The 17363-nt window shown below is 49.3% G+C and overlaps 1 protein-coding gene across 2 annotated transcripts in view; it reads right to left on the reverse strand.

The window, feature by feature from the left end:
- JPH2 (junctophilin 2) overlaps nucleotides 1-17363 on the reverse strand; it is a 64294-nt gene that overhangs the window by 11069 nt on the left and 35862 nt on the right. For both annotated transcript variants that reach the window (XM_084645484.1, XM_084645485.1), the window contains exon 3: nucleotides 10178-10296. In XM_084645484.1, coding sequence (XP_084501610.1) covers nucleotides 10178-10296 — 119 coding nt within the window. The remainder of the gene's footprint in view (nucleotides 1-10177; nucleotides 10297-17363) is intronic.

A 17363-nucleotide genomic window follows, 5' to 3' on the forward strand; every position in this document is an offset into this window, starting at 1 on the left:
GTACAATTGCCAAAAAATCCTGCCTACACTAGAGCAAACAACCCAGATTTAAATTAGAGGTGGGTACCTAAGAGAAACATGTCTGTGGCTATTCATTTGAGTAAAAGACTCTATTCAGTCTGAGTTCACGCCCCTTTTGTGGTCACTTTCTGCCAGTATTTCAGCAAACAAGTGTGCTGGCAGAGACAGTGAATTTTTAGGGACTATTCAAGCATATCCTTCACGTAAAGCAAATATTACATTTGTAATCCTGACTATTCAGACCAGAAACCTGATTCCAAAAGCTCTGCTTAGCTGGTCAGGAAACAGAAATACACCAGGTGTCCAGTTTGTGTTTTGAACATTGAATGCAACGTGCTGTCTGTGACTGATCAGCAGAGCAAGAACCACTGGCAGGAGTTACTTGGCGAATCATTTTGAAAAATGAGTTTGTCCAGCAACGAGCACAATGGGGGTCCTAGTCCACAACAGGAGTTCCGCAGGTGCTACAGTAATACAAATGATAAATAATAATTTGAGCCAATCTTAAAGTGCAGTCTGGGAACAGACCGAGGCATCACACATTAAACATTTGCTCTGAATTATGCTTTTGGCTCCTGTTCAAGCCATGCCACCTACAACTGTCTTTGGAAACAGCATCCCCTGTATGGTTCTGCTGAACCTGAGAGCTTCTGGGGAACACAGATGAATGTAGCCGAGTACGTGCTACAAAGGGAACAGGGCCTGTAAGTCTCCCTACAGTGGACTATGTAGCCGTTCAATCTCTTTTTCTCCCCTCCCCCAAGTATTAACTGAGGTTTTGCGCCTGGCCTGGAAGTTGGACTTTGATGATCTACTCCTGCTAAAAAATCAACGGCGTGAGCAGTATGCTGCTAACACTGGCCTGTCTAGGGTGACTCCTACCAAAGGTGGGGGCAGGGGAGAGGTATAGGATTTATTTTAGCCACCCTGCCCTGCCTGCACGCTCCTGTCAATCATGAAGAGACCCATTCAGGGCCATTTATTTCTGGCTGCAACTAGATTATTTGGAGGCCATTTCACCAGTTGTTCAGTCTCCTCAAAATAGCGCCCAGCACCCTCCCCGCCCGCCTTGGGTTCCTTGCCTCTCAGCTGGTGCCGTCTTCTCCCTTGAATAATTCACACAAGAAAAATCAATCTCACAAACATGCCGTCACTCCCCACCTCTCTCAGTCTCCAGCGTTTGTTCAGCCTGTGCCTTGTCGCCTGCCTCTAAGTGCAACATTTCAGTGAGGCCCTTTCTCTGCAGGATTTTTGCCCCTGTTTGTTACACTGTGATACTGGCTGGGACAGTGTGCAGAATGCTTACTAAAGGGCTGGTGCGATTTGCACTGGCAACGTAGGCACTATTTTTGCACCCGTCTAAATGAACTGCAGGTGCAAATATGAACCCTTGGTATTTCTAACTACTTGAGTGGCAACCACAAAAGAGGGACAGCCCTCCCGGGGTATGTCTTTACTGCACAGTTACCAAGGCCCCTATCTGGGTTTTAGCCCAACCCCCTCCCCTCCAACCGTCCACACAAATAAACCTCTGACCTGCATTTGGAGGTGCTTTAAGTCTGGGCTGGTTGGCCCAGCTGAGCGTGTGGGTTAGAACCTGGGTGCTTCACTCAAACTGGAAACTGCTCACTTTGTAGCGAGGGTGCAGGCAAAACCACCCAAGTAATGACAGTCCTCCAATGCCTTCCCACGATTCCACCCAGGGGATAGACAAGTTCTCACACAGTTGACACAATTAACTGGGAATGACTCCTAGAGCCTCTCAGCACAAAGGAAAAAAGGTTACCTGCCTTTCGTAACAGTTGTTCTTCGAGATGTGTTGCTCATGTCCATTCCATTCTAGGTGTGCGCACCCCCCCACGCATGGGCATCAGAGATTTCTGCCTTAGCGGTACCCGTAAGGCCGGCTGTTGCGCCCTCTAGAGCGCCGCGCTCACGCCGCAGTATATCAGGTGCTGCCGGCCCTGTGCCCTCTCAGTTCCTTCTTGCCGACAACTCCGACCGAGGGGCAGGAGGGCGGGTAATGGAACGGACATGAGCAACACAGCTCAAAGAACAACAGTTACGAAAGGTGGGCGATCGGCTTTTTTCCTTCGAGTGCTTGCTTATGTCAATTCCATGCTAGGTGATTCACAAGCAGGATCAATGGAGGGGGGCTCGGAGTTCACCGTTGTGCAGCTTGCAGTACAGCGCTGCCAAAGCCGGCGGCGTCTTGCGCCTGCTGGGTCAGCGTGTAGTGCGACGCGAACGTATGGACCGACGACCAGGTGGCGGCCCGACAGATCTCCTGGATTGGCACCTGTGCCAGGAAGGCCACCGAAGATGCCTGTGCTCTAGTGGAATGAGCCGTCACAACCGCTGGCGGGGGCACTTTCGCCAGCTCGTAGCACTGGCAGATGCACGCCGTGATCCAAGATTAAATTCTCTGGGCTGACACCAGGCAGCCCTTCATCCTGTCCGCGACAGCAACGAACAACTGCTTTGACTTGTGGAACAGCCGCATTCTATCGATGTAGAAGGCCAGCACCCATCTGACGTCCAGCGTATGCAACCTGCACCCCTCGTCCGACGCGTGAGGCTTTGGACAGAGGACTGGTAAGTAAATGTCCTGGCCCATGTGGATCTGGGAAACAACCTTGGGCAGAAAAGCCGGATGCGGGTGCAGCTGGACCTTGTCCTTGTAGAAGACCGTATAAGGTGGCTCTGATGTGAGCGCCCTGATCTCAGACACCCACCATGCCGACGTTATAGTGACCAAGAAGGACACCTTCCAGGAAAGGAGCAGGAAGCAGCAGGAAGCTCGGGGTTAAAAAGGAGGGCCCATGAGCTTCAAGAGCACCAGATTCAGGTCGCAAGGGGAACCGGGTCTTGGACGTGTGGGTACAGGCGCTCTAGACCTTTCAGGAATTGCGCTGTCATGGGATGGGCGAAGACAGATCTGCCCTGAAGCAGAGGATGGAATGCAGAAATGGCTGTTAGGTGCACCCTGACTGAAGACAGCAACAAGCCCTGGAGCTTTAGATGCAGCAGACAGTCCAGGATGTCCTGCAACAGAGCCTCCTCAGGACAAACGCGCTTGTCCAAGGTCCAACATGCAAAGTGCTTCCACTTGGCCACATAGGCCGCCCTGGTAGAAGGCTTTCTGTTGCCCAGCAGGACCTGTTGGACTGCCACGAAGCACTCTTGCTCGTCCTTGCTTAGCCACAGAGCAGCCACGCCATCAGGTGCAGCCACGCCAGGTTCGGGTGCAGCAGATTGCCGTGGTTCTGGGATCGCAGATCGGACGGAGAGGTAACTGCAGCGGGTTGGCCACCGAAAGACTCAGCAGCATGCTGAACCAGTGCTGGTGAGGCCACTCCGGGGCAATGAGAATGACGCACACTCTGTCTTGCTTCACCTTTAGCAGGACTCTGTGGATAAGCAGCACTGGCAGAAAGGCATACATCCATGCTCCCCACCATGGGATCAGGAAGGTGTCCAACAGGGAACCCTTGTCCCCACCATATAGGAAGCAGAACACATGGCACTTGCTGTTCTGCCTGGACACAAACAGCTCCACCTGGGGAGTACCCCACCATCGGAAGATCAGGTTGACCACCTCCGGATGGGGTGACCACTTGTGGTGAGAGGAGAAGGTCCTGCTGAGGTGATCTGCCAGGATGTTCCTGGTTCCAGATAAGTGAGCGGCCACCAGGTGGATGGCATTCTGCACACAAAGGTCCCAGAGGCTGAGCTCCTCTTGACACAGGGCCGAGGACCTGGCTCCGCCCTGCCTGTTGATGTAATACATCGTGGACGTGTTGTCCGTGAGAACCTGCACCACCTTGCCTTTCAGGTGGGTCAAAAACACCTGAGAGGCCAGGCACACCGCCTTGACCTCCCTGACGTTGATATGAAGAGCTAAGTCATGCTGCATCCAGTGACCCTGGGTGCTGAGCTTGCCCAGGTGGGCTCCCCAGCCCAGATTTGACACGTCTGAGACCAGGATGAGCAACAGTGATGGGGACATAAAGGGAACACCTTCCCCCCCACCCTCCCCCGCAGCACTGATTTGGGGTCTAGCCACCAGTTCAAGAGCGAGAGGGCACAGTCGGGCACAGTGACCGCTCAGTCTAGGGGCTGCCTGCTGGGAACGTAGACCGTTGCTAGCCACGTTTGCAGGGGTCGCGGATGAAGCCAGGCGTGCCTGACCATGTACATGCACACTGCCATGTGGCCCGTCAGACACAGATGTCTCCTCACGTGGGCAATGATATCCACCATGGCCTGAAAGCGTGTTTCCAGAAGGAAGGCCCTGGCTCGCGTGGAATCGAGATCCACTCTGATAAACTCTATGTGCTGGACCAGTGTTAACAAGGACTTTTCTGTTTTTATCAACAGGCCCAGGTTGCTGCAGGTGGAGCGCACCAGATTGAGGCTTCTCTGCACCTGTCCCAGAGACCTGCCCTTGATGAGCCAGTCATCGGGGTACGGAAAGATCTGGTAAGAATGAGGTGACCTGCGACCAGGCCGAGTGGTAGGGAGAAAGGTGGTTGAGGAAAGGATGGGCAGGATCCGGCCAGCTGATTGTGGCGTTGCTCTCGAGCACACCCTCAAAACAATCGCTTTTGGCCCCCCGGGTGCTTAGCAGGTCCGGGCTGGGCTAGCGAGTGAGAGGAGGAAGGGCGGCGATGGCTAAACCCAGTGTCCCTTCTCCTTGCATGCCCAATGAGCGAAGGGTAGCCTTAGTGTCCTTCAACCCATGTAGCCTGGTGTCCATTTGATCAGAGAAGAGCCCAACTCCATCAAAGGGGAGGTCCTGAATTGATGCCTGCATCTCCTGGGAAAGGCCTGCCATTTGGAACCAGGAGCTGCATTGCATACCCACCACCAATGCGACAACCCTTGCTGCCAAGTCTACCGCATCCCATGCCATATGCAGGGAGCATCTGGCTACAGCAGTCCCTTCCTCTACCAGCTACCAAACTCCTGAGCCTGACCCTGAGGAAGGGAGTCCTGGAACTTCTGGAAGCTGTCTCTAATGTTAAAATTGTATCGGCCCGGCAGGCCCTGATGGTTCTCCACCCGGAATTGTAAGCTGTCTGTTGAATAAATTTTTCTGCCAAATAGAAAATCAAGTCTCTTGGCTTCTTTGTTCTTGGGGATAAAGGGGGTGGGGACCTGCTTGTCCTTCTCGTTGGCCACTGACACCACCAGTGAGGCCTGGGGAGGGTGGGTATACAACTACTCTAAATCTTTGGCTGGCACAAAGTACTTTTTCTCAGCCCATTTCGAGGTGGGTGGGATAGAGGATGGGGTCTGCCACAGAGCCTTAGCAAATTCTGTGGCCTGCATTGTGCAGGAGGTCAGACTAGATGATCATAATGGTCCCTTCTGACCTAAATATCTATGAATCTATGAATCTTGAGGACCCCATCATGTACAGATAGGGCAATCCGGGCAGACATAGCAGCTGAGAAGACATTGAAAAGGGTGTCCTCCTGCTCCACCATCTCCTGCACTTCCAGCCCCAAGTTCTCAGCCACCACCTCAGAAAGGCTTGGTGTTGTTTAAAGTCATCTGGGGGCCTGGCCCTGGAAGGTCCCACGACCTCCTCGTCCGGAGAAGACAAGGAGGCCCAGGCCACCGGTGGAGGCACTGAGGGCTCGGCAGCCACTGGAGAGGGAGGTTTGGGGGTGGGTACCGGATCCTCCACCTCCGGCCCCCACCTCCACCAGTGGGCCATCAATCTTTGCTCCACTGATGCGTGCTGTGAAGGGGGCATTGTCATCACCAGAACTCCCCATGCTCCCCAATACGGCCACTATGTTGGCCACTGGCCTTGCTGCCACTGTGGTGCCGGGGATGGCAGAACATTTTCTGGTGCCCAATCCCGTCGTGGAGACCGAGGCAATGGGCTGAACTGGGCCTCCGCACCAGGGGAACCACTCTCCAGTGACCAGGGAGGAGCCGTCAACTCCTGAGTCTGCTTGCTGGTTGTGGCTACCGGTGAGCACTGACCAGGCGTAAGTGACTGATGGCTATACTGGGGAGAACTGGCGTTGGGGAGAACGGTGCTGCGGACACAGGTAACACGAGGGGGAGTGGTCCCATGGTGCCAGTGACCAAGACCAACGTCTAGACACGGATCGGCAAGAGGGTGATCGTGTCAGTCATAATATGGGGAGCCCTGGACTGTGGAAGAATGTCTCGGCACCCGGGGGGGAGAGTTTGGGCGATTGGCGGTGCAGTTACGACCTGCCACGGGATTGCTTGTCCAGTGACCTACGGCGCCTCCCCTGCCCCTGGAGGGGACTTAACAGCTGGCTTGCATTCTCGGGGAGCCTTAGCCTGGTCCTGTGGCACCGGAGATGCCATATGAGCAGGTGGAGACCTGTGCTCTCTCTGTGCCTGGGTTTGGGATGATGACGGTGCCGGCAGGATGGTGGGTCCCATACTGCTCACCAGAGGCAGTGATGGACCCTTAAGAGGGCTAAGAGCCCCAGCCACGGAGGCATGCTTGTGCTGCTCCAGAGAAGGTTGGCAGACAGGCCTGGTCTCTCTACTGGATGACCTCTGGGCCTTCTTGCTTGGCACTGGCGGGCGCTTCCTTGCCTTCTTCTTCGGCACCGGCGACGGTGAACGGTGCTGAGAGGAGCTGGGCGCTGGTGGCGCACTGCACACAGAGGCCAAAGTACTCAGTGTAGCCTGTGCAGAGGGCTCAGAAGCTGGGCAGACAGCGGACTCCATCAGATGAGCGAATGTCCCTCTCCTTCTGGGTGCGAGGTAGAAAGTTCTTACAGATCGGGCAATGCTCCTTGATGTGTGATTCCCCCAAGCACTTAAGGCAGCTGTCGGGGGGGGGAGGGGAGTCACTCACAGGCATAGGCCTGCCACAGACCGAGCAGGGCTTAAACCTGGGAGCTCAGGGCATGCCCCGCTTGGGGCGAAGTCCCCGCTGGGACCTACTATGCACTTAACAATTACTTAACACTAACTACAATCGAACAAAGACCCGAAGGCATGAAGTCCAATCGGAGAAACCGCTAGCTCTTGACGAGCAAGTGAGGTGCTCCAGCTGACCTCCCTGGGTGGTAAGAAGGAACTGAGAGGGTGCAGGCAGGCAATGCCTGATAACCATGGCATGAGTGTGGCATTCTAGAGGGCACTACAGCCGGTCCTACAGGTACTGCTAAGGCAAAAATCTCCAAAGGCCACAGGCATGGGCATGCACACTCCTAGAATGGAATCGACATGAGCAAGCACCCAAAGAAGAACCACGGGATATGCCCCCAGGGATGCATGGTCAAGTGCAGAACCAGTGAGGACACAGTAACATAGGTGTAGCTTTGCTGTGGGGATACTAACAGCCAGGCTAGGCTAGTCTGGGTGCTGAGACTTGCGTTCCAGTCCCCCAGGCTAACTGTGCAGTGAAGACGTACCCTTGGGAACTTAGCTGTGTAAGTCCAGGACTCCTCTCACAAGAGCTGGGCAAATAATGGACTTTTCAGTTCACCAGCAGTTCCAAAAAATCAGGACAAAAATTGTTTCAAGCCTAGCCAAAAATGAAATTTTTGGAGTTTTCAGTGAAGCAAAAAGTAAAAAAAAAAAAAAATCATTTTGACTTGAAAGAAATATTTTGGTTGACCCAAAATGAAACACTTGGTTTCAAATCTGAGCAGTGTTTGTACCTTTTTGCATTTTTTAAAAAATAAGACAGAAATGTTGGAATAAAAAGTCATTTTGACCCTAAAAAATCAAAACATATCATTTTGAAAAAGTTGACATAAAGTGTTACGACTTTATCAGATTTTTTTGCATCTGAACCAAACTGACAAAACCGATATGAATTTGTGAAACTTTTGCTGTTGCCAAAATGTTTCATCCAAAAAATTTTACCCAGCTCTACTTTGCACCCATAACAGAGGGAGAAGGACGCATCTGTGATGAGACATTACGCTGCCAGATGTGTGCAACCAGTCGTGGCCTGAATCTGGAGGAGACAGCACTGTGAATAGAAATGACTGATGTGTCACGTGATGAGAAATCATGGGAGTTACTGCCATGGGTTGAAACCATACAAAAGAGAATAAATGACATTTATTTTCTCTTTTGTGTACATGTGATTTCTGGGTCTTTATTTGATCCCCATAAACTCAAGTCTGCAGATAAACGTTGTTGCGGTTATTTAAAAATCACGTACTTAAAATAAAATTCAGTAAAAGAGAGAGGAACATCCTGACATAAGAAAGATTGACATGAAGAAATTCCATTTGTACAACACTTGGTTGGAATTTGATTGCTAGGGGGCCAGATTCTCAGTTACGCTACGTTTACGCCCTTTTAGACTGGCAAAGTGGTATAAAGGGATTTGAGTGTAAATGAAGATTCAGGCCATTACAGTTTTGTTTACAGATGCATGTTTTCCTGGTATTGTTGTATCATTTTGCTTTTCTGTCCTCCACTCTCTCAGTAAAACATAGTTTGCATTAAAAAGAGAGTAAAGGAAGGAAAACAGGAATGCTAACAAAATAGTAGAAGATGCAAGAATCTGATGTGACTCTAAATTCAAAAGGCATTCAGATGATTCAAGCATTTGAGGCTTGAAACAGGAATGACAGGCTGTTTCAGCCTGGGGGGCCATTTTGCAAAGGCTGCACAAATTACGTTATGGAACCACCACAGATGCAAAAAAAATCTAAATATATACTTTAACCCCCCCCCCCCCACTGGGAATTCCAATTTCCTCTTACATGCATGCTATAAATACCCTGGTGTGTGCTGGGTGAATTGTGGAACACAAGTGACAGCTGACAGTCTCATGCTGGGATCAAATGAGCTATTGTTAACTGAAGCGTCGTCACATGTTGGCTCACACACATGCCAACATGTGATGGTGCTTCCCAGCTTAAAGCCAGCTCATGCTTTGGGTACCCAGGAAGTCCTCCCACAGAATGATGTATCTCGGCTATTAGAGCCAGGGACAACAGAAGTCTGCAAGGAATTTGGCCAATATCTGTGGGGATTTTTCTCCTTCAACCAGCAGAATTTCTCTCTGTGTTGGAGAGGAGCAATTTTTCTTTCCTACTGTGTGTCCTGTTTTCATATGTTAATACCAGAGATCACTGTAATCCATAACATATTCAAATCAAAAGAGAAGTAAACATCACAGCCTACTGTTTAATGAAGGGGATTGGGCGTCTGGACACTTGGGTTCTATTCCCACCTCTGCTACTGATTTCCTGTATTACCTTAGGCAAATCACCGAGCCTCTTTGTAAATTCAGGCACTGAGAGATGGAGTGACTTGCTTGAGGTAACAAAACAAGTCAGGAGAAAGATGTCAGAGTTAGGACTGCATGTTGTCTGCATTAGCCACTAGATCTGCCCCCCCCCCCCCCCCCCCCGCTTGAGAAAGTCAAGTTTACAAAACTTAGAAGAATGCATTTCCAGTGGGCTGTAGTTAGGGAAAGTTTGTGGCATTTATGATCAGCTTCTAGTACTAAACATCACATCTATGAACTCCCTAATGCTGGATCTCAAGAAATAGCCTCCCAAGTATTTTCCTAACAGAATAATCAGCATCCGTGGGAAGAAATTAAATAGTAAATAATAATAATATTTTGCAGTAGTAACTTTCTCACAGCATTTTACAGGCATTAATTAGCTAAACCTGACAAGCCACATGTCCAGTGTGGACACACATAAAACTATGTATTCCTCTGGCAAAGCTGGACCAACAAAAATCAAGGTAAAGCTCTTCAAAAGTGCAGGCCTGCACATGATGATCTGCTACAACCCCAATTCACAAGCAGGGGATCATGGGAACACAACTGGGGCCCAGGCAAATCTGCAGCTGGACCTATAGAAAGGGGGGAATAGAGGAGGGTGGGTGCGAGCGCCAATTTATTTAATTATTTATTTGCTTCTTTTCCTCCAAGTCATTTCTCGCCCTTGCTGACCTGGGGAGCAAAAAGCTTTTGGGAAAGTGCCTTGGGTCAGTATCACTGACTAAACTGGCCAACCCACATTGTACCAATGGACTGCGTTCGACCCACTGGGAACTTGCAAAACACTCCTCTGCCCTTCTCACCCTCTGTTCCTCTTGCACCCTCTTGCTCCCTGCTGATTGGGGCACAGCAGCTGAGGGTTAAGTAGAAGCAGCTCCCACATCTTACCTGGCTGATAGAAGTCTGGAGATAGTTCCCTGGCCATAGTCCTGGCTACACTCGATTCATTGTTAGCTGCCTGAGCTGCTTGCTCAGCTCCATCTGCCTTGGCTTTGGCATGGGAGGTCCTGTGAAGAGAACACCATCATGACATTAAGTACCTTCCGAAGCTATGATCAGCATTGCCCAAGCACATGACATTGGCTACACAGAGAACACTGAAGAATTAAAAATCTGGCGCCTCATTTCCCAATAATCCCTTTGACAAGTGGGCTGAAGGAGCAGTGAAAAGTGTAGCCTATCCACCTGCCAACTAGTAATTTTTCTCGCATGTTTACTGCCACCCCTACTGCCATAGATCTGGGCACCATGACGTAGTTAAAAACAGACATGATTATTGCCATCGACAGGTGGCAAACTAGCACTACACTAAGCTAACCCCACCAGCCAGCAAACAGAAGCCACCCCATGGAAATTAAAATCCACAGCCTATGGACAGCAAAGCAAAAAGGGACAGACTGGCAAATAAGTTAGGTGCACAACTGCTTGAGCATAGTGTGTGTTCACGTGCATAAGAATAGGATAACTGTGCTTGCAAATGTGCCTAATTAGCCAGTAATTATGCTAACAAATGGCACAGCTCTATTGCATGGCTTCCACACATTCAACCTTGGGGACTTGCAGCAGGAGTGCCCCAGCCAATCACACCTGCTGGAGTGGGACATGGAGGGAAAGGCTCCCTCCAAGATGTGGCATCCTTGCATTTTGTAGGGCAGGATTCCATTTCCATAGCCAGGGAACACCCAGGACCACTCCTTTCCCCCACCTTTTGTCTGTTTGTGTTTAAAATTGTAAGTTCTTGGGGCAGGGACCATGCCCTCATATGTGTCTTGCACAGTTTGGGCATTTATACAATGTACATGACAACAACATTATGGCCTAAGTGCAGCGTCAAAAGTCTCGAGTGTGCTACACAGCCAGCTTCATCTTTCCTGCATAGGAGCGGCCTATGGAACTGCAGATCCCAGTATACAACAGTGGGCAAAGTTTGGCAAGTTCTGTCCTCAGTGCCTCTCAAGTGACCATAAAAGAAACAAGAGTCCAGTTTTCCAGGCAGATTCCCCTATCCATACCAACCTCCAGAGCTGCCCTTGTAATATGAAAGCCACCGGTGGCCTCCTCTTGCATACCTTGGCTTCTTGAGTCCTGTAGAGAAATGTCTCCTGCTTGCTTCATAAGGGTGACTAAGTTATCTGTCTGTGTGTGATATTGCTAGGATACCTAGCATTTTGGTTCCTATGATTTTTACATGAGAAGTTAAGCTAGCTTTGGAACAAAGATCCCTGTGTAGTATGACACTGACTTCAACAGTGAAACTCAACCCTCAAAACAGAAGAGACCAATTCTGTGCACACACAAGCCACCCTGTTCCATCCAAGGCTAAGAATACTTGTTTTCCTAACACTGTCATCATGACCAGATTTTCAGCAGCTTCCAGAATCATGCCAATCCATATTTGTGGATATGTAAATGTGCATATGCAAAACCACACACATTTGTATGCATATGGACAGTTAGATTTATGATTATCGATCTGCACGTGTAAACTCGAATACTATTAATTCAGCCTTGCAATAATCTGTGAGCTAGTTAAGTGACATCCAGTGATCCTTTTCCCCCACACTGATACACAGATCCCTTTGGGGTGAAACACGGATGCTGTATGATGGCACACAATGGTACAGCAACATCTTAGAACTGGAACTGAGGAAAGATACTGTATTCCATAGAGACTGCAAAGGGAATTTTAGATAGAATGTAATGACCCGAGTTTCAAATTTAGCCAGGACACCAGAATGAATTCTCTTGCACCAAATACCCACTTACATATGTGTGAGGGGGGAGGGTGTTGGTGCATGCAAATATTGCAGATGCAATAAAAGAGGCTGCTGAAATTTTTCCCCCAAGTTTCTTTACGGTAAAAAGCGAGAGAAACTTCCATGATTCTTGGTCACAAAGATTATGGAAAAGAATTAAATGGCTAGCAATTTCCCAAATCTTCATGCTCAGCAATGCTGTAAAATACCTGTGAACTGGAAGGGCATTCTGACTCTTAACATGCAAACGACCATAATACACATCCCCCCTGTACTTCAGAATTCCTATATCTGGAATGATCTCCCTTTATGTTGGAAACAGGAGTCAGCCTATTGCTAACATTTACTCATCATCTTCCTTCTTAGCTTGCAAGCTGAGCTGTCTGGGATAGTTTTCTACAATTTTTGTTTTTCTGTCCAATATTGTTAGAGCTCCTGAAACATCCAGAGACACTAGCTGATGAGACAGAAGTCTGCAATTTTAAACCTCGACTGCATGCAGGAGATCACGGGAAGCTGTAAACAGAGAAAGTGTCTCCTTTTTTGGTAGCATATAATCAGTGTGATTAATTCCACTACAATCTGGGGAGGGGCTGGTGGCATATTTATGTGCTTTTTGTGCCTGGGGAATCTCTGTGGATTCCCAGTGCTCAGCACAGAGCCTGAAAGCAGCCTTCACCTTGCCAAGAGGTGTTCCTTTTAACTCTCCAAAGCAATGCTCCAGGAAGGAGTGCAGCTTGACAGACACTGACAGTGCCGCTCTCGCACTTGGATCCCGGAGGGGGCAATCCAGAGAAAGAAGCCCAGGCTTTAGCTACTAAATTAGGGTGGGAATCTCAGAACCTGCCCTACAGTGTCTGAGGACGTTATCTGTCCCACTGATCAAGTGATTGAAGTTGCATGCTTAGGGCTAGAACTGGCCACCCTTGTGTGCGTTGGTGAGCGCTCACTCCCTTGTAGTCCCATTGAAGAGGAAGGGCCAGATCCTCTGTTCCTCCAGCACAGGGACAGAGGGGCTTTAAGCCACCATTGCAACTCCTGCATTTCTGAACTTCTCTTGGCCCTTGTTTTAAGTCAGAGCTGCCTCATGGCCACTTTAACTTATACTCATCATGCTGTGGCCATGTCCCCTTCCTCCCGCAATGCACCCTCTATGCTGGGGGCTGTGAGAGAGGCAGTGTAGAGCCATTCTGACATACTGTGATCCCCAGGGGCCGTCTGCAGGGTTTACTGCTGGTGGAGTGGCATGAAGAGGCTGGAGCAGAGCACAGACTCTGGCCCAGTGGGACCACTTGCAGGAGCACATGCTTGCCATAGCCAGGAAGGGATGCACAGATCCAGCCCTTGTTGTGGTATCTGGCTGCTAAACCAAAGCCCAGGGTTTGTGAAGAATAGGGTATTGGGATGTTCAGTAGCAAAATGTCCAAGGGAGAGACATGATAGAATAAGAAACATTCCCAGACTGGGAGACATTAGGCAGGCACCTTCCTATTTGCAGCCACCTTAACTTGCCATTCTGGGGGCTAAATTGGATGGAGGGTCACCTCCCTATCAGCATCAGCCTGTTTGCTTTTAGTATATTGCAGTTTTGGCTAACATGATAGTGGGGCTTCGCTCTAAGGTGATTAACTTGAATGGACTTTTAGAGAACTAAGACTAGGAACCAACTCTGGATGTATTAGGGCTTGTCTACACATGGACATTGAGGATAATTAATCCAAATTAACTAAAGATCTGAATTTGAAGTGGATTAGTTAAACTGCATTAAAACACTGTGTGAACACCCTCATTTAAAATTAAAGTAGCCTTAATTCAGTTTAGTTTAATTCACTTCCCAAGTGAATTATGCTAAATCGAATTAAGGCCACTTTAATTCTGAATAACTGCATCCACACAGGGATTCAATGCAGTTTAATAAATCCACTTCAAATTCACACTGTTAGTTAAATCAGATTATTTTTCCTGGATGTCCCTGTGTAGACATGACCTCAGTCTCTCCCTGAAGGGCAAAGAGAGGAAGTGATTTGCCATGTGAGGAGATGCTTTCTTATCCCCTTTCTAGAGTCTGCAAATTGACAAGGCCTGAGACACAGTTGCCATCAGTCATGTCACATACTGATTTATGGTGAGGTGTGGAAGGTCAGAGCTTTTGGAACTCCTGTCTCGCTCAGGCTTGGTCAGCACAGACACCCCAAGTGGGGCATTGCATGGCTCAGTTATTACAACAAGCTACTCAAGCAGAGGATGGCGAGGGACTTGGAGCGGGTACATATGGCTCTCTAGTGGACACCTGGTGCCACGCTGATACACAGAAAGTGGGCTTCCCTCCTCACTGGTGCGTGAGGAATGCACACGCTAACATGTTAACAACGGCCGGTACAGATACCCCAGCTCATTCCTTAATGTTCCAGGATGAAACACAGCTTCGTCATGGCCTGGAGGTTACACCAGACAAGACAACTCCTGATTACTCTAATCCCGTGGCAGTCCCGGTTTGGTACACAGAGGCTTCCCTTCCTCCTAAGAGGCTGTTATATCTTGTGCTTATCAGGCTGCTGCATGAGGCTCTAGTGATGGGACAAGCAGGCTGCTTCCTCTGAAGTAATACAGTTCCTACAGGCCCAGACCCAGGCCAGGCAAGAACAGTACAGTAAAGTAAGCGTGAACCACGTGACCTGGGGCAATGATTCTGTCAGTCCTCCCAAGCTAAGCACGGCTGAGTTCTGTGCTTGGATGAGGAAGGCTGCAGGGCCTGATGATGGCGATCCTGACCTAACCCGAGCATAAGTGGGTGCAACTCCTCCGAAGTCAATGGAGCAACTCTGGAGTTACACTGGTGTGAGATCAGAGCCTAGCTCCTTCCTCCCAGGGAACTGCACAGGAGTTCAGGGCTGGAAGAGAAGGAGCGCACACTACCCAACTGAAAGGGCAGCAGTAGGGTGACCAGATGACAAGAACAAAATATGGGGACACATGGGGGGTCAGCCACAGGCTCACCCCCACACCAGGGCCGGCTCTAGGTTTTTTGCCGCCCCAAGCAAAAAAAAAAAAAAAAGAATGCCACTGAAGCAAAAAACAAACAAACAAACAAACTAGAGTGCCACCGAAGCAAAATATCGGGACAAATGGCGTCACGATCATACATCAGTCGAGACACGGGACAAATAACTAAATATCGGGACAGTCCTGATTTTATCGGGACATCTGGTCACCCTAGGCAGCAGGTCTGTAGCAGCCTGTAGTTGCCACACTGGGATGTGGGCGGGGCCAATCCTGACCTCAGTTATTGCAGATGATGGAGTGAGTCTGGATTCTCACCACCATAACTGATGGTGATGTGCCCCCCCCAGGACATAGTTTGAATTTGGGGCCCTCCAGGTGCTGTGTAAATAAGAGATATTGTTATGATGGCAGCTGATTCCCCTCACTTTGTGAGGCTGGCCTTTGCCTCACTCCCACTGATATAGCATTTGCCTGCAATTCTTCTAACACCATGAACTTGGGGCCTACAGCTACAACAGCTGCTGCATGCTCTGGAGCTGCTGCTTAGAAACTGGCACCTTACTCGCATCATGTGTTGGGATCTACCAGGCGCTGAGAGCCTGAGCAGCTGAGTCAGCTCTCAAAGCTGTGCTCTCTTCCCCACGGGCATTTGTCAACCGGTTCAATGTCTGATTGCCCCACACAGACCCTGACTCCCTGGGCTTGTGTGCTACCGTGATTTAGATAATTTATTATAGCACAGGTTCTGTGATTAGTGCCTGTGTTTTGCACACCTTGACGGGCTTTGGAGATAAATATGTTGCATTCAGCTTCCACAGACAGTGTGCTCATGGCCAGGTGTTACTGGGACTGTAGCGGCCAGGAAGGTATGAGTGGAGATTGCCACTGTTCATTACCATCTGAGGGGGACCACTAAGGATTTATTAACATGCTGGATTGGGGTCTGGGGGGGGGGGAGATAAGGCACAACTCTACAGCAGAGGAGCTTGTATTCAGCCAGCTGCAGTAGGATAGGAACAGGCATGCAATCATAGTGTTTGTTGGCCAGTCAGATGCTGATTAGTGATTCTGAATAATAACAAATCCTAGCTCTCACAGAGCCCTTCTGAAATTATGAATTATTTGTATTACCATAATGCCTAGGAGCCCCAGACATGACCAGACCTCATTGCGCTAGAGGCTGTACAAACACAGAACAAAAAGATGTTCCAGAGAGCTTCCAGTCTAAGACAAAAGGCAACAAGTGGAGAGACAGACAGAGAGACAGGGAAGCACTGGGAAATGACCAGACAATACTGCTCATTCAGCATGACGGGCAATGGACTCAGCACACCAGCCGCCCAACCATCACTCCTTTTTTTGTAGGCATCACAGCCAAGGAGAGTTTTAAGGAGGGATTTGAAGGAGGACAAAGAAGTAGCTTTTCAGCTATAGACCTCAAAGAGCTTAAGAGCCAGCAATTTCCCCCAAGGCTAGAGCTGGTAAAAACAGGAACACTTTTTGCAAAAATTTTTAGAAATTTGAATTTTTTCAGCCAGCTGGTGAGTTTTTGCTACCAGCTTTACGCAAACATCTAGCACCACACCAAGAAGCAATTCAACAGGCAGACAAGCAGGGCAGAATCTTTGCGTGGGAAGGAAGGTGCTGCAGGGACTGGCGCCTTTGAAAATTCCACTCTAAACTTACTGGTGGCGGAAGTCAATAGCTCTTCTTCAAAACGGAACTACACAATACACAATCCAAATCTCATATGTAACAGTAAATGGAAAGGAAGGAAAAGGCCCCTTAAAAATCATGACAGAACTCTCTACCCCAACTAGGAAGGCAGTGATCTAGCAATGCGCTCCCAGGGACAGCCAGCAGCAACCTACACATTAGGGAGCACAGACTTCAGGTTGTTGCAGTGGAGAAGTTCTCTTCCTAATTTCAGCTCCCCAGTCAGCTCGGTTAAAAATAGGTTGCTTGAATTCTTTGGAAGGGGAGCACTCGTCTAAAGCGGAGGTCAGGAGGAGATGTGCAGATGATGCACACTGCACGCTGCCCATTGCCTCTGGAGTGCATTGCCCTGTGTTTTAGTTCCCCTTTATGGTGCTTTGGGGAGCTGGCGTCCTGCTATTGATCCAGAATCACCCTTTCCCGTATGGTGATGCTTTTTGCTGCTCTTGAGCCACCAGCATGGCTTACGATTTAGCTCGCACTCAATTGGAGAGAGTAGAAAAGCTCTACTGCTGTAATAGTTTTTGTATAAGGGCAGGGATACAGCACCATTCCTCTCTTTTCTGGCTGACTCCCAGTAGTGCTGCTGCCCAATCCAT

This window comes from Lepidochelys olivacea (assembly GCF_965140295.1).
Source record: "Lepidochelys olivacea isolate rLepOli2 genome assembly, chromosome: 13".
NCBI lineage: Eukaryota > Metazoa > Chordata > Testudines > Cheloniidae > Lepidochelys > Lepidochelys olivacea.